This window comes from Gadus chalcogrammus, chromosome 5 (genome assembly GCF_026213295.1).
Source record: "Gadus chalcogrammus isolate NIFS_2021 chromosome 5, NIFS_Gcha_1.0, whole genome shotgun sequence".
Classification (NCBI taxonomy): domain Eukaryota; kingdom Metazoa; phylum Chordata; class Actinopteri; order Gadiformes; family Gadidae; genus Gadus; species Gadus chalcogrammus.
Window position 1 is genome coordinate 72135 of NC_079416.1, and position 16611 is coordinate 88745.

Here is a 16611-nt window from a genome sequence, read left to right on the forward strand (position 1 = left end):
TGTTTTAGGTACATTCAAAGATCATGAAGTCAGTATTTGAATATTGTTGTGAACTGACCTAGAGTGCCTGATGTTGGGATGGAGGCAGTAGATGTAGTGGAGCCTTCTGCAGGTGTTGGACAGGATTCAGCCCTTTCCTGCTTGAGGATGTACTGCTGCAGGTTGTACATCTTGCTGTTTTTGATGCACTTTTGGCGTGAGATGTAGGCAGCATAACCATCCGCCCTGCTCTCCCAGATCTGCCTCCAGGTGGTTTTGGCCCTGCGACCAAAGCCGACAATATTGTCCCCCTCTGACGCCACAGGTTCAGCAGGGTTCCTGGAGATCAGGTAGTTCCTCAGGTCCTGTATTTCCTGGAAGCTCCTGGCATAGTCCAGAAAAGACAGCAGGCTGTCCTTACTGTGTCCCTGTGGGTTGAAGGTCCCGGCTCTCTCCTCATCGTCTACCTTTTTCATCAGGTAGATGGTGTAGCCAACATCGTTCTCGAGGAGCCACTTGAACGATTTTCCCTGGTACTTGCCAAACTGCAGCAGGTACTCTCCCATCACCTCCTGTCGGTCCGACACATCCCCTCCTCGCTGGATGACCACAGTGCGAGCGCTGGTCTTCACTTGCTCAGGTTTCTCAGCGGGACTATTGACCTGAAGCCCAGGATTATGTTTTATCCTCATGGCCTCAGAGGATGGGTCCTGCCGCAGATGACCCGATGGTCCCCTCCTAAATGTCACCGTCATCTTTCCGGGGAAGAAGCTGACGGGATTCATGATTTCTTTTCACTGCAAAAAATAATGCATATTACATAGTTGTATATGATTATACAGTAAGAGTAGCTAGTATAAGTTATATTGTAATGTAGTAATAATTAAAGCTATATAATAATACTGTTATATTAACAGCATTATTCATATCAACATTAATGAGCATTTGTAATGAGTCTAGTGGGTTTAACCCACGTAAATGAACTTAACTTAACTGAGACAATACTAATCCCCCTTCAGATAGTAGTCAGAGAGTATCGATTAATGAGGGGTATTTGTATTTATATATATATAGATAGAGATATTTCAGTGTGACGCTGACCTGACAGATGGCTCTTACAGTGTGTACACAGTAATATTATTTAGAAGCTGTTGTAACATATAACGTTACGTATAAAAGTGAATTTACGAGTTAAAAACAATAGGTCCAACTTACAATTGAAAAGCTAACTTGTTGTTGTTAACTTGGTGTCTCCTGGCGAAAAGTTAACTTGTCCACGGATGAAAATAATTGTCAACTCTTCCAGAACGTTCAACGCCCGAGAACGTTCGATGCTGTCTGTCACTCAGAAAAGAAATCATCCCCTTACTTCTGCCGAGGGGGGAATCAGCGCCACCAAAATCCCGCTTGTGGCAAGAAAAATATTACATCCGTAGTGATAAGAACTACCATAGAGAATGAATGGGAAAAGTTAAGGAAGTTAAGGACGACTATTCTCGGCTCCCGCGCGGGAGGTCCCCGGTTCGAAACCGGGCGGAAACAGCAATACTATTTTGAGATCAACAAATTTAATGTTTAAATTCTCCTGCTTTACTATCAAGCAGCTATTCGTGATGAGTCTATCTGGAACAGAGCCTTCAGCAGCGTCAACTTGGCACCACGCCACCTCTTCAACTGATAGCCTCGTCATATTATTAAGTGTTTAAACCTGCGCTGAAAACCTGTTCATGCGGGAGCTTCTGCTGACAAAATTTTCTAGGGTTTTGATCAATCTATATGGTTTCCGTAGTGTAGTGGTTATCACGTTCCCCTAACACGCGGAAGGTCCCTGGTTCGAGACCGGGCGGAAACATGGTGAAAGTAATTGTATTTAGCGCTCGCAGTTGAGAGCATAGACTGTATGAAAGTTAAACTCGAACTCTAGTTGTGAGAAGTGTCTGGGTGTCAACCTCCTTTCCTGATTTTCCTAGCGTTACTGAGTCTTCTACGTGCACCTCTCCAGCATCGACTTCTGGGGTAACCGTCTCATCCTGGATCGTCTAGCATGCAATGGACGGTTCGTAGGCCATTGGCATGTCGTGGCGGGCTTTGGCCGCTGTCGTTACGACTTTACAATTGAGGTCTAGCGTGTTAGCATTGTTCCCCGCTGTAGCAGATGGGCGAATGGATGTTTAGGATAATATGTTTCAAATATGTATGATATAACCACTTACATTCACACCTGACCACTCTGACCCTGGTTCCTTTAAATGGTGTGAACTCGACTGGACGGTTGATGACAGGATTCTGATGGGTTGCCAGATTCTGCGTGTATGTGTTTCCGTAGTGTAGTGGTTATCACGTTCGCCTCACACGCGAAAGGTCCCCGGTTCGAAACCGGGCGGAAACAGCATTATTGTTTTGAGGTATACAAAGTTAATGTTTCAATTCTCCTGCTTTACTATCAAGTAGCTATTCGGGAAAAGGCTATCTGGAACAGAAACTTCAGCAGCGTCTACTTGGCACCACGCCACCTCTTGAACCGATAGCCGTGTCATATTATTAAGTGTTTAAACCTGCGCTGAAAACCTGTTCATACGGGAGCTTCTGCTGACAAAATTTTCTAGGGTTTTGATCAATCTACATGGTTTCCGTAGTGTAGTGGTTATCACGTTCCCCTAACACGCGAAAGGTCCCTGGTTCGAGACCGGGCGGAAACATGGTGAAAGTAATTGTATTTAGCGCTCGCAGTTGAGAGCATAGACTGTATGAAAGTTAAACTCGAACTCTAGTTGGGAGAAGTGTCTGGGTGTCAACCTCCTTTCCTGATTTTCCTAGCGTTACTGAGTCTTCTACGTGCACCTCTCCAGCATCGACTTCTGGGGTAACCGTCTCATCCTGGATCGTCTAGCATGCAATGGACGGTTCGTAGGCCATTGGCATGTCGTGGCGGGCTTTGGCCGCTGTCGTTACGACTTTACAATTGAGGTCTAGCGTGTTAGCATTGTTCCCCGCTGTAGCAGATGGGCGAATGGATGTTTAGGATAATATGTTTCAAATATGTATGATATAACCACTTACATTCACACCTGACCACTCTGACCCTGGTTCCATTAAATGGTGTGAACTCGACTGGACGGTTGATGACAGGATTCTGATGGGTTGCCAGATTCTCCTTGTATGTGTTTCCGTAGTGTAGTGGTTAACACGTTCGCCTCACATGCGAAAGGTCCCCGGTTCGAAACCGGGCGGAAACAGCATTATTGTTTTGAGGTATACAAAGTTAATGTTTAAATTCTCCTGCTTTACTATCAAGTAGCTATTCGTGAAGAGTTTATCTTGAACAGAACCATCAGCAGCGTCTACTTGGCACCACGCCACCTCTTGAACCGATAGCCTCGTCATATTATTAAGTATTTAAACCAACGCGGAAAACCTGTTCATGCGGGTGCTTCTGATCACAATATTTTCTAGGGTTTTTTTCATTCTCATAGGTTTTCGTAGTGTAGTGGTTATCAAGTTCCCCTTACACGCGAAAGGTCCCCGGTTCGAGACCGGGCGGAAACATGGTGAAAGTATTTGTATTTAGCGCTCGTAGTTGAGAGCATAGACTGTATGAAAGTTAAACTCTAACTCTAGTTGTGAGAAGTTCTTAGGAGTGTCTTGGTGTCAACCTCCTTTCCTGTTTTGCCTACCGTTACTGAGTCTTCTACGTGCACCTCTCCAGCATGGACTTCTGGGGTAACCGTCTCATCCTGGATCTTCTAGCGTGCAATGGACGGTTTGTAGTCCATTAGCATGTCGTGGCGGGCTTTGGCCGCTGTCGTTACGACTTTACAATTGAGGCCTAGCGTGCTAGCATTGTTCCCCGCGGTAGCAGATGGGCGAATGGATGTTTAGGATAATATGTTTCAAATATGTATGATATAACCACTTACATTCACACCTGACCACTCTGACCCTGGTTCCATTAAATGTTGTGAACTAGACTGGACGGTTGATGACGGGATTCTGATGGGTTGCCAGATACTCGGTGTATGTGTTTTCGTAGTGTAGTGGTTATCACGTTTGCCACACACGCGAAAGGTCCCCGGTTCGAAACCGGGCAGAAACAGCAATACTGTTTTGAGATCAACAAAGTTAATGTTTAAATTCTCCTGCTTTACTATCAAGCAGCTATTCGTGATGAGTCTATCTGGAACAGAGCCTTCAGCAGCGTCTACTTGGCACCACGCCACCTCTTTTCTAGGGTTATGCTCAAGCTAACAGGTTTCCGTTGTGTTGTGATTATCACGTTCGCCTAACACGCGAAAGGTCTCCGGTTTGAAACCGGGCAGAAACAGTTTCATTGTTTTGAGATCAACAAAGTTAATGTTTAAATTCTCCTGCTTTACTATCAAGCAGCTATTCGGGAAAAGTCTATCTGGAACAGAAACTTCAGCAGCGTCTACTTGGCACCACGCCACCTCTTCAACCGATAGCCTCGTCATATTATTAAGTATTTAAACCAACGCGGAAAACCTGTTCATGCGGGTGCTTCTGATGACAAAATTTTCTAGGTTTTTTTTCTTTCGCTCAGGTTTCCGTCGTGTAGTGTTTATCACGTTCGCCTTACGCGCGAAAGGTCCCCGGTTCAAGACCGGTCGGAAACAGCATTAATTACAAATTTAATGTTTAAATTCTCCTGCTTTGCTATCAAGCAGCTATTCGGGAAAACTCTGTCTGGAACAGGACCTTCAGCAGTGACTACTTGGCACCACGCCACCTCTTCAACCAATAGCCTCGTCATATTATTAAGTGTTTAAACCTGCGCTGAAAACCTGTTCATGCGGGAGCTTCTGCTGACAAAATTTTCTAGGGTTATGCTCAAGCTAACAGGTTTCCGTTGTGTAGTGATTATCACGTTCGCCCTAACACGGGATAGGTCCCCGGTTCGAAACCGGGCAGAAACAGTTTCATCGTTTTGAGATATACAAAGTTAATGTTTAAATTCTCCTGCTTTACTATCAAGCAGCTATTCGGGAAAAGGCTATCTGGAACAAAAACTTCAGCAGCGTCTACTTGGCACCACGCCAACTCTTCAACCGATAGCCGCGTCATATTATTAAGTGTTTAAACCTGCGCTGAAAACCTGTTCATGCGGGAGCTTCTGCTGACAAATTTTTCTAGGGTTTTGATCAATCTACATGGTTTCCGTAGTGTAGTGGTTATCACGTTCCTCTAACACGCGAAAGGTCCCTGGTTCGAGACCGGGTGGAAACATGGTGAAAGTAATTGTATTTAGCGCTCGCAGTTGAGAGCATCGACTGTATGAAAGTTAAACTCGAACTCTAGTTGTGAGAAGTGTCTGGGTGTCAACCTCCTTTCCTGATTTTCCTAGCGTTACTGAGTCTTCTACGTGCACCTCTCCAGCATGGACTTCTGGGGTAACCGTCTCATCCTGGATCGTCTAGCATGCAATGGACGATTCGTAGGCCATTGGCATGTCGTGGCGGGCTTTGGCCGCTGTCGTTGCGACTTTACAATTGAGGCCTAGCGTGTTAGCATTGTTCCCCGCTGTAGCAGATGGGCGAATGGATGTTTAGGATAATATGTTTCAAATATGCATGATATAACCACTTACATTCACACCTGACCACTCTGACCCTGGTTCCATTAAATGGTGTGAACTCGACTGGACGGTTGATGAAAGGATTCTGATGGGTTGCCAGATTCTCCGTACATGTGTTCCCGTAGTGTTGTGGTTATCACGTTTGCCTCACACGCGAAAGGTCCCTGGTTCGAAACCGGGCTGAAACAGCATTATTGTTTTGAGGTATACAAAGTCAATGTTTAAATTCTCCTGCTTTACTATCAAGTAGCTATTCGTGAAGAGTTTATCTTGAACAGAACCATCAGCAGCCTCTACTTGGCACCACGCCACCTCTTGAACCGATAGCCTCGTCATATTATTAAGTATTTAAACCAACGCGGAAAACCTGTTCATGCGGGTGCTTCTGATCACAATATTTTCTAGGGTTTTTTTCATTCTCTAAGGTTTCCGTAGTGTAGTGGTTATCACGTTCGCCTTACACGCGAAAGGTCCCCGGTTCGAGACCGGGCGGAAACATGGTGAAAGTATTTGTATTTAGTGCTCGCAGTTGAGAGCATAGACTGTATGAAAGTTAAACTCTAACTCTAGTTGTGAGAAGTTCTTAGGAGTGTCTTGGTGTCAACCTCCTTTCCTGTTTTGCCTAGCGTTACTGAGTCTTCTACGTGCACCTCTCCAGCATGGACTTCTGGGGTAACCGTCTCATCCTGGATCTTCTAGGGTGCAATGGACGGTTCGTAGCCCATTAGCATGTCGTGGCGGGCTTTGGCCGCTGTCGTTACGACTTTACAATTGAGGCCTAGCGTGCTAGCATTGTTCCCCGCGGTAGCAGATGGGCGAATGGATGTTTAGGATAATATGTTTCAAATATGTATGATATAACCACTTACATTCACACCTGACCACTCTGACCCTGGTTCCATTAAATGTTGTGAACTAGACTGGACGGTTGATGACGGGATTCTGATGGGTTGCCAGATACTTGGTGTATGTGTTTTTGTAGTGTAGTGGTTATCACGTTCGCCTCACACGCGAAAGGTCCCCGGTTCGAAACCGGGCGGAAACATCAACACTATTTTGAGATCAACAAAGTTAATGTTTAAATTCTCCTGCTTTACTATCAAGCAGCTATTCGGTAAAAGTCTATCTGGAACAGAAACTTCAGCAGCGTCTACTTGGCACCACGCCACCTCTTCAACCGATAGCCTCGTCATATTATTAAGTATTTAAACCAACGCGGAAAACCTGTTCATGCGGGTGCTTCTGATGACAATATTTTCTAGTTTTTTTTTCTTTCGCTCAGGTTTCCGTCGTGTAGTGTTTATCACGTTCGCCTTACACGCGAAAGGTCCCCGGTTCAAGACCGGTCGGAAACAGCATTAATTACAAATTTAATGTTTAAATTCTCCTGCTTTGCTATCAAGCAGCTATTCGGGAAAACTCTGTCTGGAACAGGACCTTCAGCAGTGACTACTTGGCACCACGCCACCTCTTCAACCAATAGCCTCGTCATATTATTAAGTGTTTAAACCTGCGCTGAAAACCTGTTCATGCGGGAGCTTCTGCTGACAAAATTTTCTAGGGTTATGCTCAAGCTAACAGGTTTCCGTTGTGTAGTGATTATCACGTTCGCCCTAACACACGATAGGTCCCCGGTTCGAAACCGGGCAGAAACAGTTTCATCGTTTTGAGATATACAAAGTTAATGTTTAAATTCTCCTGCTTTACTATCAAGCAGCTATTCGGGAAAAGGCTATCTGGAACAGAAACTTCAGCAGCGTCTACTTGGCACCACGCCAACTCTTCAACCGATAGCCGCGTCATATTATTAAGTGTTTAAACCTGCGCTTTAAACCTGTTCATGCGGGAGCTTCTACTGACAAAGTTTTCTAGGGTTTTGATCAATCTACATGGTTTCCGTAGTGTGGTGGTTATCACGTTCCCCTAACACGCGATAGGTCCCTGGTTCGAGACCGGGCGGAAACATGGTGAAAGTAATTGTATTTAGCGCTCGCAGTTGAGAGCATAGACTGTATGAAAGTTAAACTCGAACTCTAGTTGTGAGAAGTGTCTGGGTGTCAACCTCCTTTCCTGATTTTCCTAGAGTTACTGAGTCTTCTACGTGCACCTCTCCAGCATCGACTTCTGGGGTAACTGTCTCATCCTGGATCGTCTAGCATGCAATGGACGGTTCGTAGGCCATTGGCATGTCGTGGCGGGCTTTGGCCGCTGTCGTTACGACTTTACAATTGAGGTCTAGCGTGTTAGCATTGTTCCCCGCTGTAGCAGATGGGCGAATGGATGTTTAGGATAATATGTTTCAAATATGTATGATATAACCATTTACATTCACACCTGACCACTCTGACCCTGGTTCCATTAAATGGTGTGAACTCGACTGGACGGTTGATGACAGGATTCTGATGGGTTGCCAGATTCTACGTGTATGTGTTTCCGTAGTGTAGTGGTTATCACGTTTGCCTCACACGCGAAAGGTCCCCGGTTCGAAGCCGGGCGGAAACAGCATTATTGTTTTGAGGTATACAAAGTTAATGTTTAAATTCTCCTGCTTTACTATCAAGTAGCTATTCGTGAAGAGTTTATCTTGAACAGAACCATCAGCAGCGTCTACTTGGCACCACGCCACCTCTTGAACCGATAGCCTCGTCATATTATTAAGTATTTAAACCAACGCGGAAAACCTGTTCATGCGGGTGCTTCTGATCACAATATTTTCTAGGGTTTTTTTCATTCTCAAAGGTTTTCGTAGTGTAGTGGTTATCACGTTCCCCTTACACGCGAAAGGTCCCCGGTTCGAGACCGGGCGGAAACATGGTGAAAGTATTTGTATTTAGTGCTCGCAGTTGAGAGCATAGACTGTATGAAAGTTAAACTCTAACTCTAGTTGTGAGAAGTTCTTGGGAGTGTCTTGGTGTCAACCTCCTTTCCTGTTTTGCCTAGCGTTACTGAGTCTTCTACGTGCACCTCTCCAGCAAGGACTTCTGGGGTAACCGTCTCATCCTGGATCTTCTAGCGTGCAATGGACGGTTCGTAGTCCATTAGCATGTCGTGGCGGGCTTTGGCCGCTGTCGTTACGACTTTACAATTGAGGCCTAGCGTGCTAGCATTGTTCCCCGCGGTAGCAGATGGGCGAATGGATGTTTAGGATAATATGTTTCAAATATGTATGATATAACCACTTACATTCACACCTGACCACTCTGACCCTGGTTCCATTAAATGTTGTGAACTAGACTGGACGGTTGATGACGGGATTCTGATGGGTTGCCAGATACTTGGGGTATGTGTTTCCGTTGTGTAGTGATTATCACGTTCGCCTAACACGCGATAGGTCCCCGGTTCGAGACCGGGCGGAAACATGGTGAAAGTATTTGTATTTAGCGCTCGCAGTTGAGAGCATAGACTGTATGAAAGTTAAACTCGAACTCTAGTTGTGAGATGTGTCTGGGTGTCAACCTCCTTTCCTGATTTTCCTAGCGTTACTGAGTCTTCTACGTGCGTGCACCTCTCCAGCATGGACTTCTGGGGTAACCGTCTCATCCTGGATCGTCTAGCATGCAATGGACGGTTCGTAGGCCATTGGCATGTCGTGGCGGGCTTTGGCCGCTGTCTAGGGATGGGAATTGATAAGAATTTCACGATTCCGATTCCGATTCTGCTTATCGATCCGATTCCTTATCGATTCTCTTATCGATTCTCATTGGGTGAGAAAATAAGTATGAATGTGTTTGTTTGCATTACATCTCTTTAATATCTGATCAGAAGTGCTTCTAGTATTAGAAAATTGTATATTTTCAAATCAATTGGTCTAGACGAAAAGATATATGTTTCGCTTTTTTAAGCCCAAATGCCATCATTATGTGCCATACAACTAAAAACACAGACTGAAAACAGCCAAGTAAGAGCTTGTGCCTTTTGGAATTCTAACAGTGCTCATTTGCATTCAACTTGTAACAAAATTAAACTGACATAAACAAAATGACGCATTGATTAGACAGAGATTTATTAGATGGGCCTACCTAATAAACCGTTGGAACACACAAGACCGGAAACCATAGCAATGCCGGTATACCCCGAGAAGCCCAATCCCTATGAGAGCTCCCCACGCTAAGGCCATCCGGAGGCGACAGAGCTGTTGGCCGTGATATTATATATACAATTATAATATAGTATATAATATATTATATACTATATTGTAATTGTATATTATATACTATTATATATAGAGCTCCGGGAGTCGCAAACTGCAACAATCACTTTCTCCTCCATTCCGCGGTTCACCCGGACTGCACTGCACTGAGTTTGACGGCTGAACGCGGATTGGCTGTTACGTTACACATGTCACTCAGTTATCACGCTGTTGAACGCTGATTGGCTGTCATCACGACAAAAACTTGTCATCGGTTTTCTCCCGCGGAAAACTCGCCCTTATACGCGTCTCTACGTTCACTTTGTATGGGATCTTGTCGCCCCGTCGCGTTTGGTGTGAACGCACAATGCGATTCTTCCTCGGAGGCGACATGTTTGCTGCGTTCTGAACCAAATCAAAGCAGCGTGTGTGTGACGTCACGACGCATTTGCCGCGACCGGAACCGATAAGCGGAATCGTTAAGCAGGCTTGCTAACGATTCCAAGGAATCGGTTGACTCGGAACCGGTTCTGAACAAGAACCGGTTCTCGATTCCCATCCCTAATAAGAAGTAAGAGATTCCTGCAAGTTTGTCCCCACGGTGGGTTAGCGAGGCGCTTGATAGCAGATGGGTTATTACTGCGTAAGTCCACCTCTACGGCTGCGTTCTATACTAACCAAAATTGCACATTAGATGTTACATGAACCGGGCTGTGAGGAATCAATTCGATTTGAATTCCTTGGCTAACGACGGCCAAGCTTCCGGTTTAATATGCAACTAAGCTAGATTAACGTTAAAAACCTGACCTTTCCTCACTCCGCCGTAAGAGTTCAGAAGTTTATGGTCGGTAATAAATATACCTTATGGTGGCCCGGTTTAACTTCGGCGCTTCACCAAATAAATAACACTTAACCACAGGTGATATGTCTCCCACGTTGGTACAAACATTTAGATCTAATAAGGATTGCATATAGTCTATCTACAAACCCATATAAAACACTCCTAGCCCTTATACTTCGTGAGCTCGTTATTTAATTTCAATCTGTTAGCTTATTCTAGGCCGTTTGTAACCGGCTGTATGAATTTAAACCAGTCCGAGATTACACGTCCCCGCAGCCCGACGGATGCAGTACAAGCTATTCACCTAATGTTACTAATCTAACTATACAGAGTTTAGTCATTGACAACAGGTTCTGTTTACCTTTGTTGTGGCGCCTGTAAGTAGCTTGTACTGCTTCCGAACGGCCCCGCGGTCGCCAGTCTCGGTCCGGACTTTCCAGGAACGTCGGGGTCAACCAATTATTATGTTCTTCAAGGAAAGAGGGGTCGAATCCAAAGGAATAGCTTTAAAGAGACTTTATTTGTATAAAGTATTTTCGGTATGGTAAACTGATGCTCTGAAGTTAAGAGAGATTGAAGATGTGCCTTAGCACGTGCGAGAGTGTTCTCCTAGCTGGTCTAAGACTTTAACCCACGAATGTCCTAGCGCTGCCTGAAGAATTCTACCTGTCTCCACGATGTGGAGGCTTTCTTATGGACTCGGAGGACCGGAAGACTTGGAGAAAACCGGTGGGACGTAATCCTCGGTTTTCCTCGCTTGGTCTGTGGTGCTGCCCTCTGTGGATAAAGTATCTATTGCAGCCTTCAGTAAGGCTCCCCTTGTGGCTATGTATGGTATTTACGGCTAATATGTTTGGTCTTCATTGGGTCTATGTGTGGGTAGCTTAGATTCTTAAAATACGTAACAGGTTATTGAACTGCTGTTATTAACACACAACCGCAAACTCATGATGTTAAAGTCTTCGCTTAGTAAGGTTCTGGTTTAAGAGGCAGTCTTTGCTTCGATCGGAAATAGTACTACTATTGCTTGGCAGCAGGCTACATCTATCAATTAATGACAGGAACGTCTGACTCTCAGTCTGCGTGTGTTTGTGTACCTGTTATTCGCATATCTCCCGAATACAATTTACATTAGTATTGTGATTGTTGTTTTAACATTCACATTAGTATTACAATTACTTTAAAAAGTAGTGGGGGAAAAAGTGGGACCATGAACTTGCAGGATCTGGCTGTGCATGGTATGCGTGCACATATGTGTTGTTATGTATTATGTGTTGTGACTCTTATGTTTGTATTTTAATCTTTTTAAACAGCTCTTAAAAAAGATGAGCCCAAAGCAACTGCCGGTTCCAGTAGTGTCTCTACACTGGACTCATCTTCCTCCGAGATGAGTTCAAAGAGTACCGACTCAGAGTCATCCAACAGCTCATCCTCAGAGGACAAGAAGAGGAAGAAGAAGGGGAAAGGGAGAAAGAAGGCATCCAAGATGGTTAAAATGGAAAAAACACTGCAAAGAGGTTAGAAATACTAATTTCACCACTTTCCACTCACCTGGGTGCTAGATCACTCCTGCTTCGCTGTGTTGTGTTCTCCAGGCTGGCTCCTCCCATTTGATGTGACATTGCATGTGTGATTGTTTCTAGCACTCACACAGTGAATTTTAGAGGAATAGCTTGTGGTCATCTCATATTCTAGATTGAAATCAGATTTAAGTGTAGCTGACAAGCCACACTAGATTCATAGTGTGGTGTGTGTGTGTGTGTGTGTGTGTGTGTGTGTGTGTGTGTGTGTGTGTGTGTGTGTGTGTGTGTGTGTGTGTGTGTGTGTGTGTGGGGAAGTAGATTTTGTGTATGTGTGCTCCTTCACCCTGTGTGTGTGTGGGCATTCCACCACTGTAGCTTCTCCTGCCTCTCACCGGCAACACATACTGAGCATAGTTGCCGTTGTGTGTGTGTGCAAGGAGATAGCGTGTGTGTGTGTGTTAAAGATGAGTACAGTATGAGTACAGTAATATAAATGAAAAAACTACTACTATAGATAGCACGAATTGTATGTTCTCTTAATTGCAGCCCGGAATCCCGAGCAGGCTTTGGCCCGGTACAAAAAGATTCTTAAATGCTACAAGAGGCTTGGAACCATGTCTGGGGCATTTCGAAAGGTCGGTGTTGACCGTAATACAGTGGTGGTCAATGCACCAATCGCCGAGCTTTCCATTGCTGCCCCAGACCAGTACAAGGAAGCTTTGAAAACGTATACCCATTCCAAAAAATTGAAAGCATTTGCGGAACACTGTGCCTTGACAATTCTAGGCGATGTAGAAATAGTTGACGCAGTCAACACGCTTAAAGCCAGTGGTAAGCTGCTACCACTGAAAAAGAAATAATTATGTGCATTTTGTATTATGCTTTACAAGTGTTCCTGTAAAGTAATTTTTACATTTTCTGTACAATACCACTGTTCATATTTTATCTGTATTTTTTTGTTGTGTGTTCTTTGTTGAAAAGAAGAATTTATGTACCGTATTTTCCGGACTATACGTCGCTCCCGAGTATTAGTCGCATCAGTCAAAAAATGCTCCATGACGAGGAAAAAAAACATATATACGTCGCATCGGTGTATAAGTCGCATTTATTTTTAAACATTTAAACAAGAACGTTTAGTCTGGAGAGACTGAATAAAATTGCAATAGCAATATAGGTGTGTCGGTCCCACTCGTAGTTCTGAGAGTATACCGAATTCAGTGACACCGGGATTCCACCGGACGCGTATGCGCCGCGGTCCTAAACCTGAGCGCACGATCGGGAGGTGGAAGTTGCGCTAGATGCCTTCACAAGTCCAGCGGAGGGCTCCAGTTTTCGCCGGCCAAGTCATGCGCTGTGATATGTGTGACAGCTATGTTGCACAACATTGCAGCTAAGGCTGGGGTAGCTTTGGTTGAACCGGAGGACATTGAGGACGATGACGACGAGAATATAATTTATTCGGTGGTGCAGTAGGCTTGCAGCGTTCAGTTGTAGGCCTAATGAATGACGGTGCCATCTTGCGGCCGAAGATTATGTACACACAATTTTGGCATATAAGTCGCTTCGAAATATAAGTCGCAGGGCAAGCCAAACTACAAAAAAACCGCGACTTATAGTCCGGAAAATACGGTAGTTTAAAATAAATATTTGTACGTTTTCAGCACTTCAGCACATAGCTTCTTTCCCTTTTCTTAAAATAATATTTTGTTTTAACTTGTGTCTCTTTGGTATCTGCTAGCCACTCATTTATAAATACTTTGTAAAGCATAGCAAGTCCTCACTAGATGGGCTCACACCATGTAGTCAACTAATCCGTAGTAACTCATAAGTTAATCATGAATTGAAGTGTTGTTAAGTGCTTGTTAAAGATTCAGTAACACTAACTATCCGTAGGCATAGTTCTGAAGGCATGTCCAAATAGAATAATACATATTTGTGTCCAGGTTATGTTTGCAATTCGTTTATAAATGCTTTGTAAAGCATAGAAAGTGCTCACTTTAGATGGGCTCACACCATGTAGTCAACTAATCCGTAGTAACTCATGAATTAATCATGGATAACCTAATTGGTAAGTATTTGTAACATATGTATTAACACCCCAGCTATTAGTTGAGGCCTATTTCTAAATCATAACATTTTATTTAAGGCATGAACAAATGTAGGTCTAGATAGTCTGTTAATCATCAACTTCCAGGTTTTAACCGGCCTTATACATTCCTAAGCACCTAGATAATAATGGTAAAATTACTTTTTTAGAAGGCTTATTTACTATGAACAAACATTTATAACTGTGAAAAAATGCTTTACTAATGATACGTTATGTATGAACAATAAATAACTAATGGTGAACAAACCATTATTTAATAGTTTTTTAGAAGGCTTATTTACTATGAACAAACCCATTTATAACTGTGTGAAGAAATGCTTTACTAATGATACGTTATGTATGAACAATAAATAACTAATGGCGAACAAACCATTACCCAATAGGTAAAAAATGCTTAATAAATGATGAATTGTGTGTAGTTATTATAAAGTGTTACCGATACATTTGTTTTGACCAGTTTTGATGCATATTTAGTTGATATGTAAACACCCCCGCCGATATTTGAGGGATTGGTATGTACCAATCTCGGGTCAGCTGATATAAGGGAGGCGTGTCAGTCCCGATGGGGGGAGCTAGAAGGCGGAAGCTAGGCCATGTGCTCTCTGTATATGCTCTGTTATGTGAGAAGAAAATGGAAATAAAAGTAATTTTGCTTCACCACTGCCTTTTTGTGCTGATCCTAAGACCGCTCGACATTCTACCTTTTGACACGTATAGCATTCGACATCTTTGGGAGAATAATATTTATGTATACATGTGGACGTATCTGTAAATACTCTTGGTGTATGTGTGTGTCTGTCTGTCTGGAAATAGGCCCTCCCTCCCCCCCTTCCTCATAAATACACTTGCCCTCTGCGTTTCAAAGCCCCCCCCCCCCCCCCCCCCCCCCCACAGAGTGGCTTTGTCTTTCATGCCCCACTCTTGAGTTGTTTTGAGTACTCGTTAACGATTGTTCTTGGTACTGGGTGCGAGGTGAAGTCCTCCACTATTGGTCTCTGTGTAGATCGGGCCAAAATAGTATATTAACGAGAGTTCCAATCCTTACTATCTTTCACTTCTCCCATTCTTCTGACCTTTCCTAAGGCCGGCACAGTCTGTGTTCCTAAGCAGTAGCTCAATAAGCAGTAGCGGACGTTCGGAGTGGATAGATTCTAGGGATGGAGTAACACTTTATAATAACTACACACAATTCATCCGCTGATACCACCCTGGAATGCATGCTTACATTTTACATTCAAGTCTGTTGGTATTTTGTTATTAAAGACGATGAATAATTAAGGTACGAGTTCCCCCCCTGACCCCTTTCGCTCGTAAAGTCCCCACCTCCCTAACTCCAGGCCCCTTACGCCTCGTGCCCACTGCACCGTCAGTCAACGGACGTGGGAAGGCGTGGCTGACGGATGGGGGAGTAGTCTTTGCAGAGGCAACCGTCAGCCAATCAAATCGCTTCGCCGGGTTCTTCCCGCTTCTTCCTGCTTGTTGCGAGGCAAGAAGACCCGCTTTCCCCCTTTCCAGTATCGTCAGAGCCCGAGTCGCGTCACAGTGCTTAAATTTGCATACGCGATCTGATTGGATGACGGAACCGTCGCTGCCGAAAAAGTTGAACATTTTTCAACTTTCTGACGGTGGCGAACGCTCCAAGTCAACGGACGGATCCACAATGCATTGCGCGACCGTCCCCATTCAAAGTCAATGGGCAACGGACAACTGACGGAGGTAGTGGGCACGGGGCGTTACACCCGAGGACCCCTCCCCCCACCTCTACCCCCCCCTCTCTCCGCACCCTCCTCGTAATCTCCTCCACCCCCTTCTCCCACTGTCTCAGTGAAACCCCCACACCACCACCCTCCCTCCGCACCCTCCTCCTCCTCGTGAATCCAACACCCCCCTCTCCCCTCCCTCCTTCTATCCCCCTTCGTGAATCTCCTCCTCCTCTCCCCCCTTCTCCCACTCTCCAGTGAAACGATAGTTACGTATTGTAACTCTAGATTCTATGAGTATAGGCGCAGCATTTGTAATCCCCGCCCACCAACAGCGTGGGCCTCAATTACGTCCGCGTGCGGCTTGCCTCAACGACGTCCGCATTTCGCAGATATAGGCGGGCGCCGGCGGACGTTCTGCTCCCAATAAACAGCTTTTCTTCAGCTATTTAAAGGACAATGAGGCCGACACTTAAAAGGCTGCGCCTATACTCATAGAATCTAGAGTTACAATACGTAACTATCGTTCTATGTCGTATAGGCTTCGCCTTTAAGGCTATCACTATTGGGTTAAAGGGCGAAGCACGATATAGTCTATGCCTCATTGGTCCCGATCAGTACCAGAAACACAGCTACATACGCGCTAGTATCATGCGTCAGACGTAGCATAACATACGTCATAAGTCAGTTTGAATCTGCTTCCTAGAGGCTATGTGGGGGCAGCTTATGTTCTTAAAATACG

General features: G+C 44.6%; 1 protein-coding gene and 5 non-coding genes across 6 annotated transcripts; all 6 read left to right on the plus strand.

Annotated features, from left to right (window-relative positions):
- Positions 1 to 2295: 2295 nt before the first annotated feature.
- trnav-cac (transfer RNA valine (anticodon CAC)) lies at positions 2296 to 2368 on the plus strand. Its single transcript has one exon. It is a non-coding gene; the product is annotated as a tRNA-Val (tRNA).
- Positions 2369 to 3142: 774 nt separating this feature from the next.
- Positions 3143 to 3215, plus strand: trnav-cac (transfer RNA valine (anticodon CAC)). Its single transcript has one exon. It is a non-coding gene; the product is annotated as a tRNA-Val (tRNA).
- Positions 3216 to 5994: 2779 nt separating this feature from the next.
- Positions 5995 to 6067, plus strand: trnav-uac (transfer RNA valine (anticodon UAC)). The gene has a single exon. It is a non-coding gene; the product is annotated as a tRNA-Val (tRNA).
- A 474-nt stretch (positions 6068 to 6541) lies between these two features.
- Positions 6542 to 6614, plus strand: trnav-cac (transfer RNA valine (anticodon CAC)). Its single transcript has one exon. It is a non-coding gene; the product is annotated as a tRNA-Val (tRNA).
- Positions 6615 to 7998: 1384 nt separating this feature from the next.
- On the plus strand, positions 7999 to 8071 carry trnav-cac (transfer RNA valine (anticodon CAC)). The gene has a single exon. It is a non-coding gene; the product is annotated as a tRNA-Val (tRNA).
- Positions 8072 to 11749: 3678 nt separating this feature from the next.
- On the plus strand, positions 11750 to 16138 carry LOC130382661 (coiled-coil domain-containing protein 106-like). The gene is made up of 4 exons (XM_056590528.1): positions 11750 to 11777; positions 11853 to 12056; positions 12609 to 12893; positions 16128 to 16138. The coding sequence occupies exons 1-4, from the start codon at positions 11750 to 11752 to the stop codon at positions 16136 to 16138; spliced, it is 528 nt and encodes a 175-aa protein (XP_056446503.1).
- The last annotated feature ends 473 nt before the right edge of the window (positions 16139 to 16611 follow it).

Bases quoted from the DNA above. Each gene is read 5' to 3' on its own strand.
- LOC130382661 (XM_056590528.1), top strand. From the start codon at position 11,750: ATGAACTTGCAGGATCTGGCTGTGCATG. The intron at 11,778-11,852 runs GTATGCGTGCAC...CTTTTTAAACAG, and splicing joins GCAGGATCTGGCTGTGCATG to CTCTTAAAAAAGATGAGCCC. The intron at 12,057-12,608 runs GTTAGAAATACT...TCTTAATTGCAG, and splicing joins GGAAAAAACACTGCAAAGAG to CCCGGAATCCCGAGCAGGCT.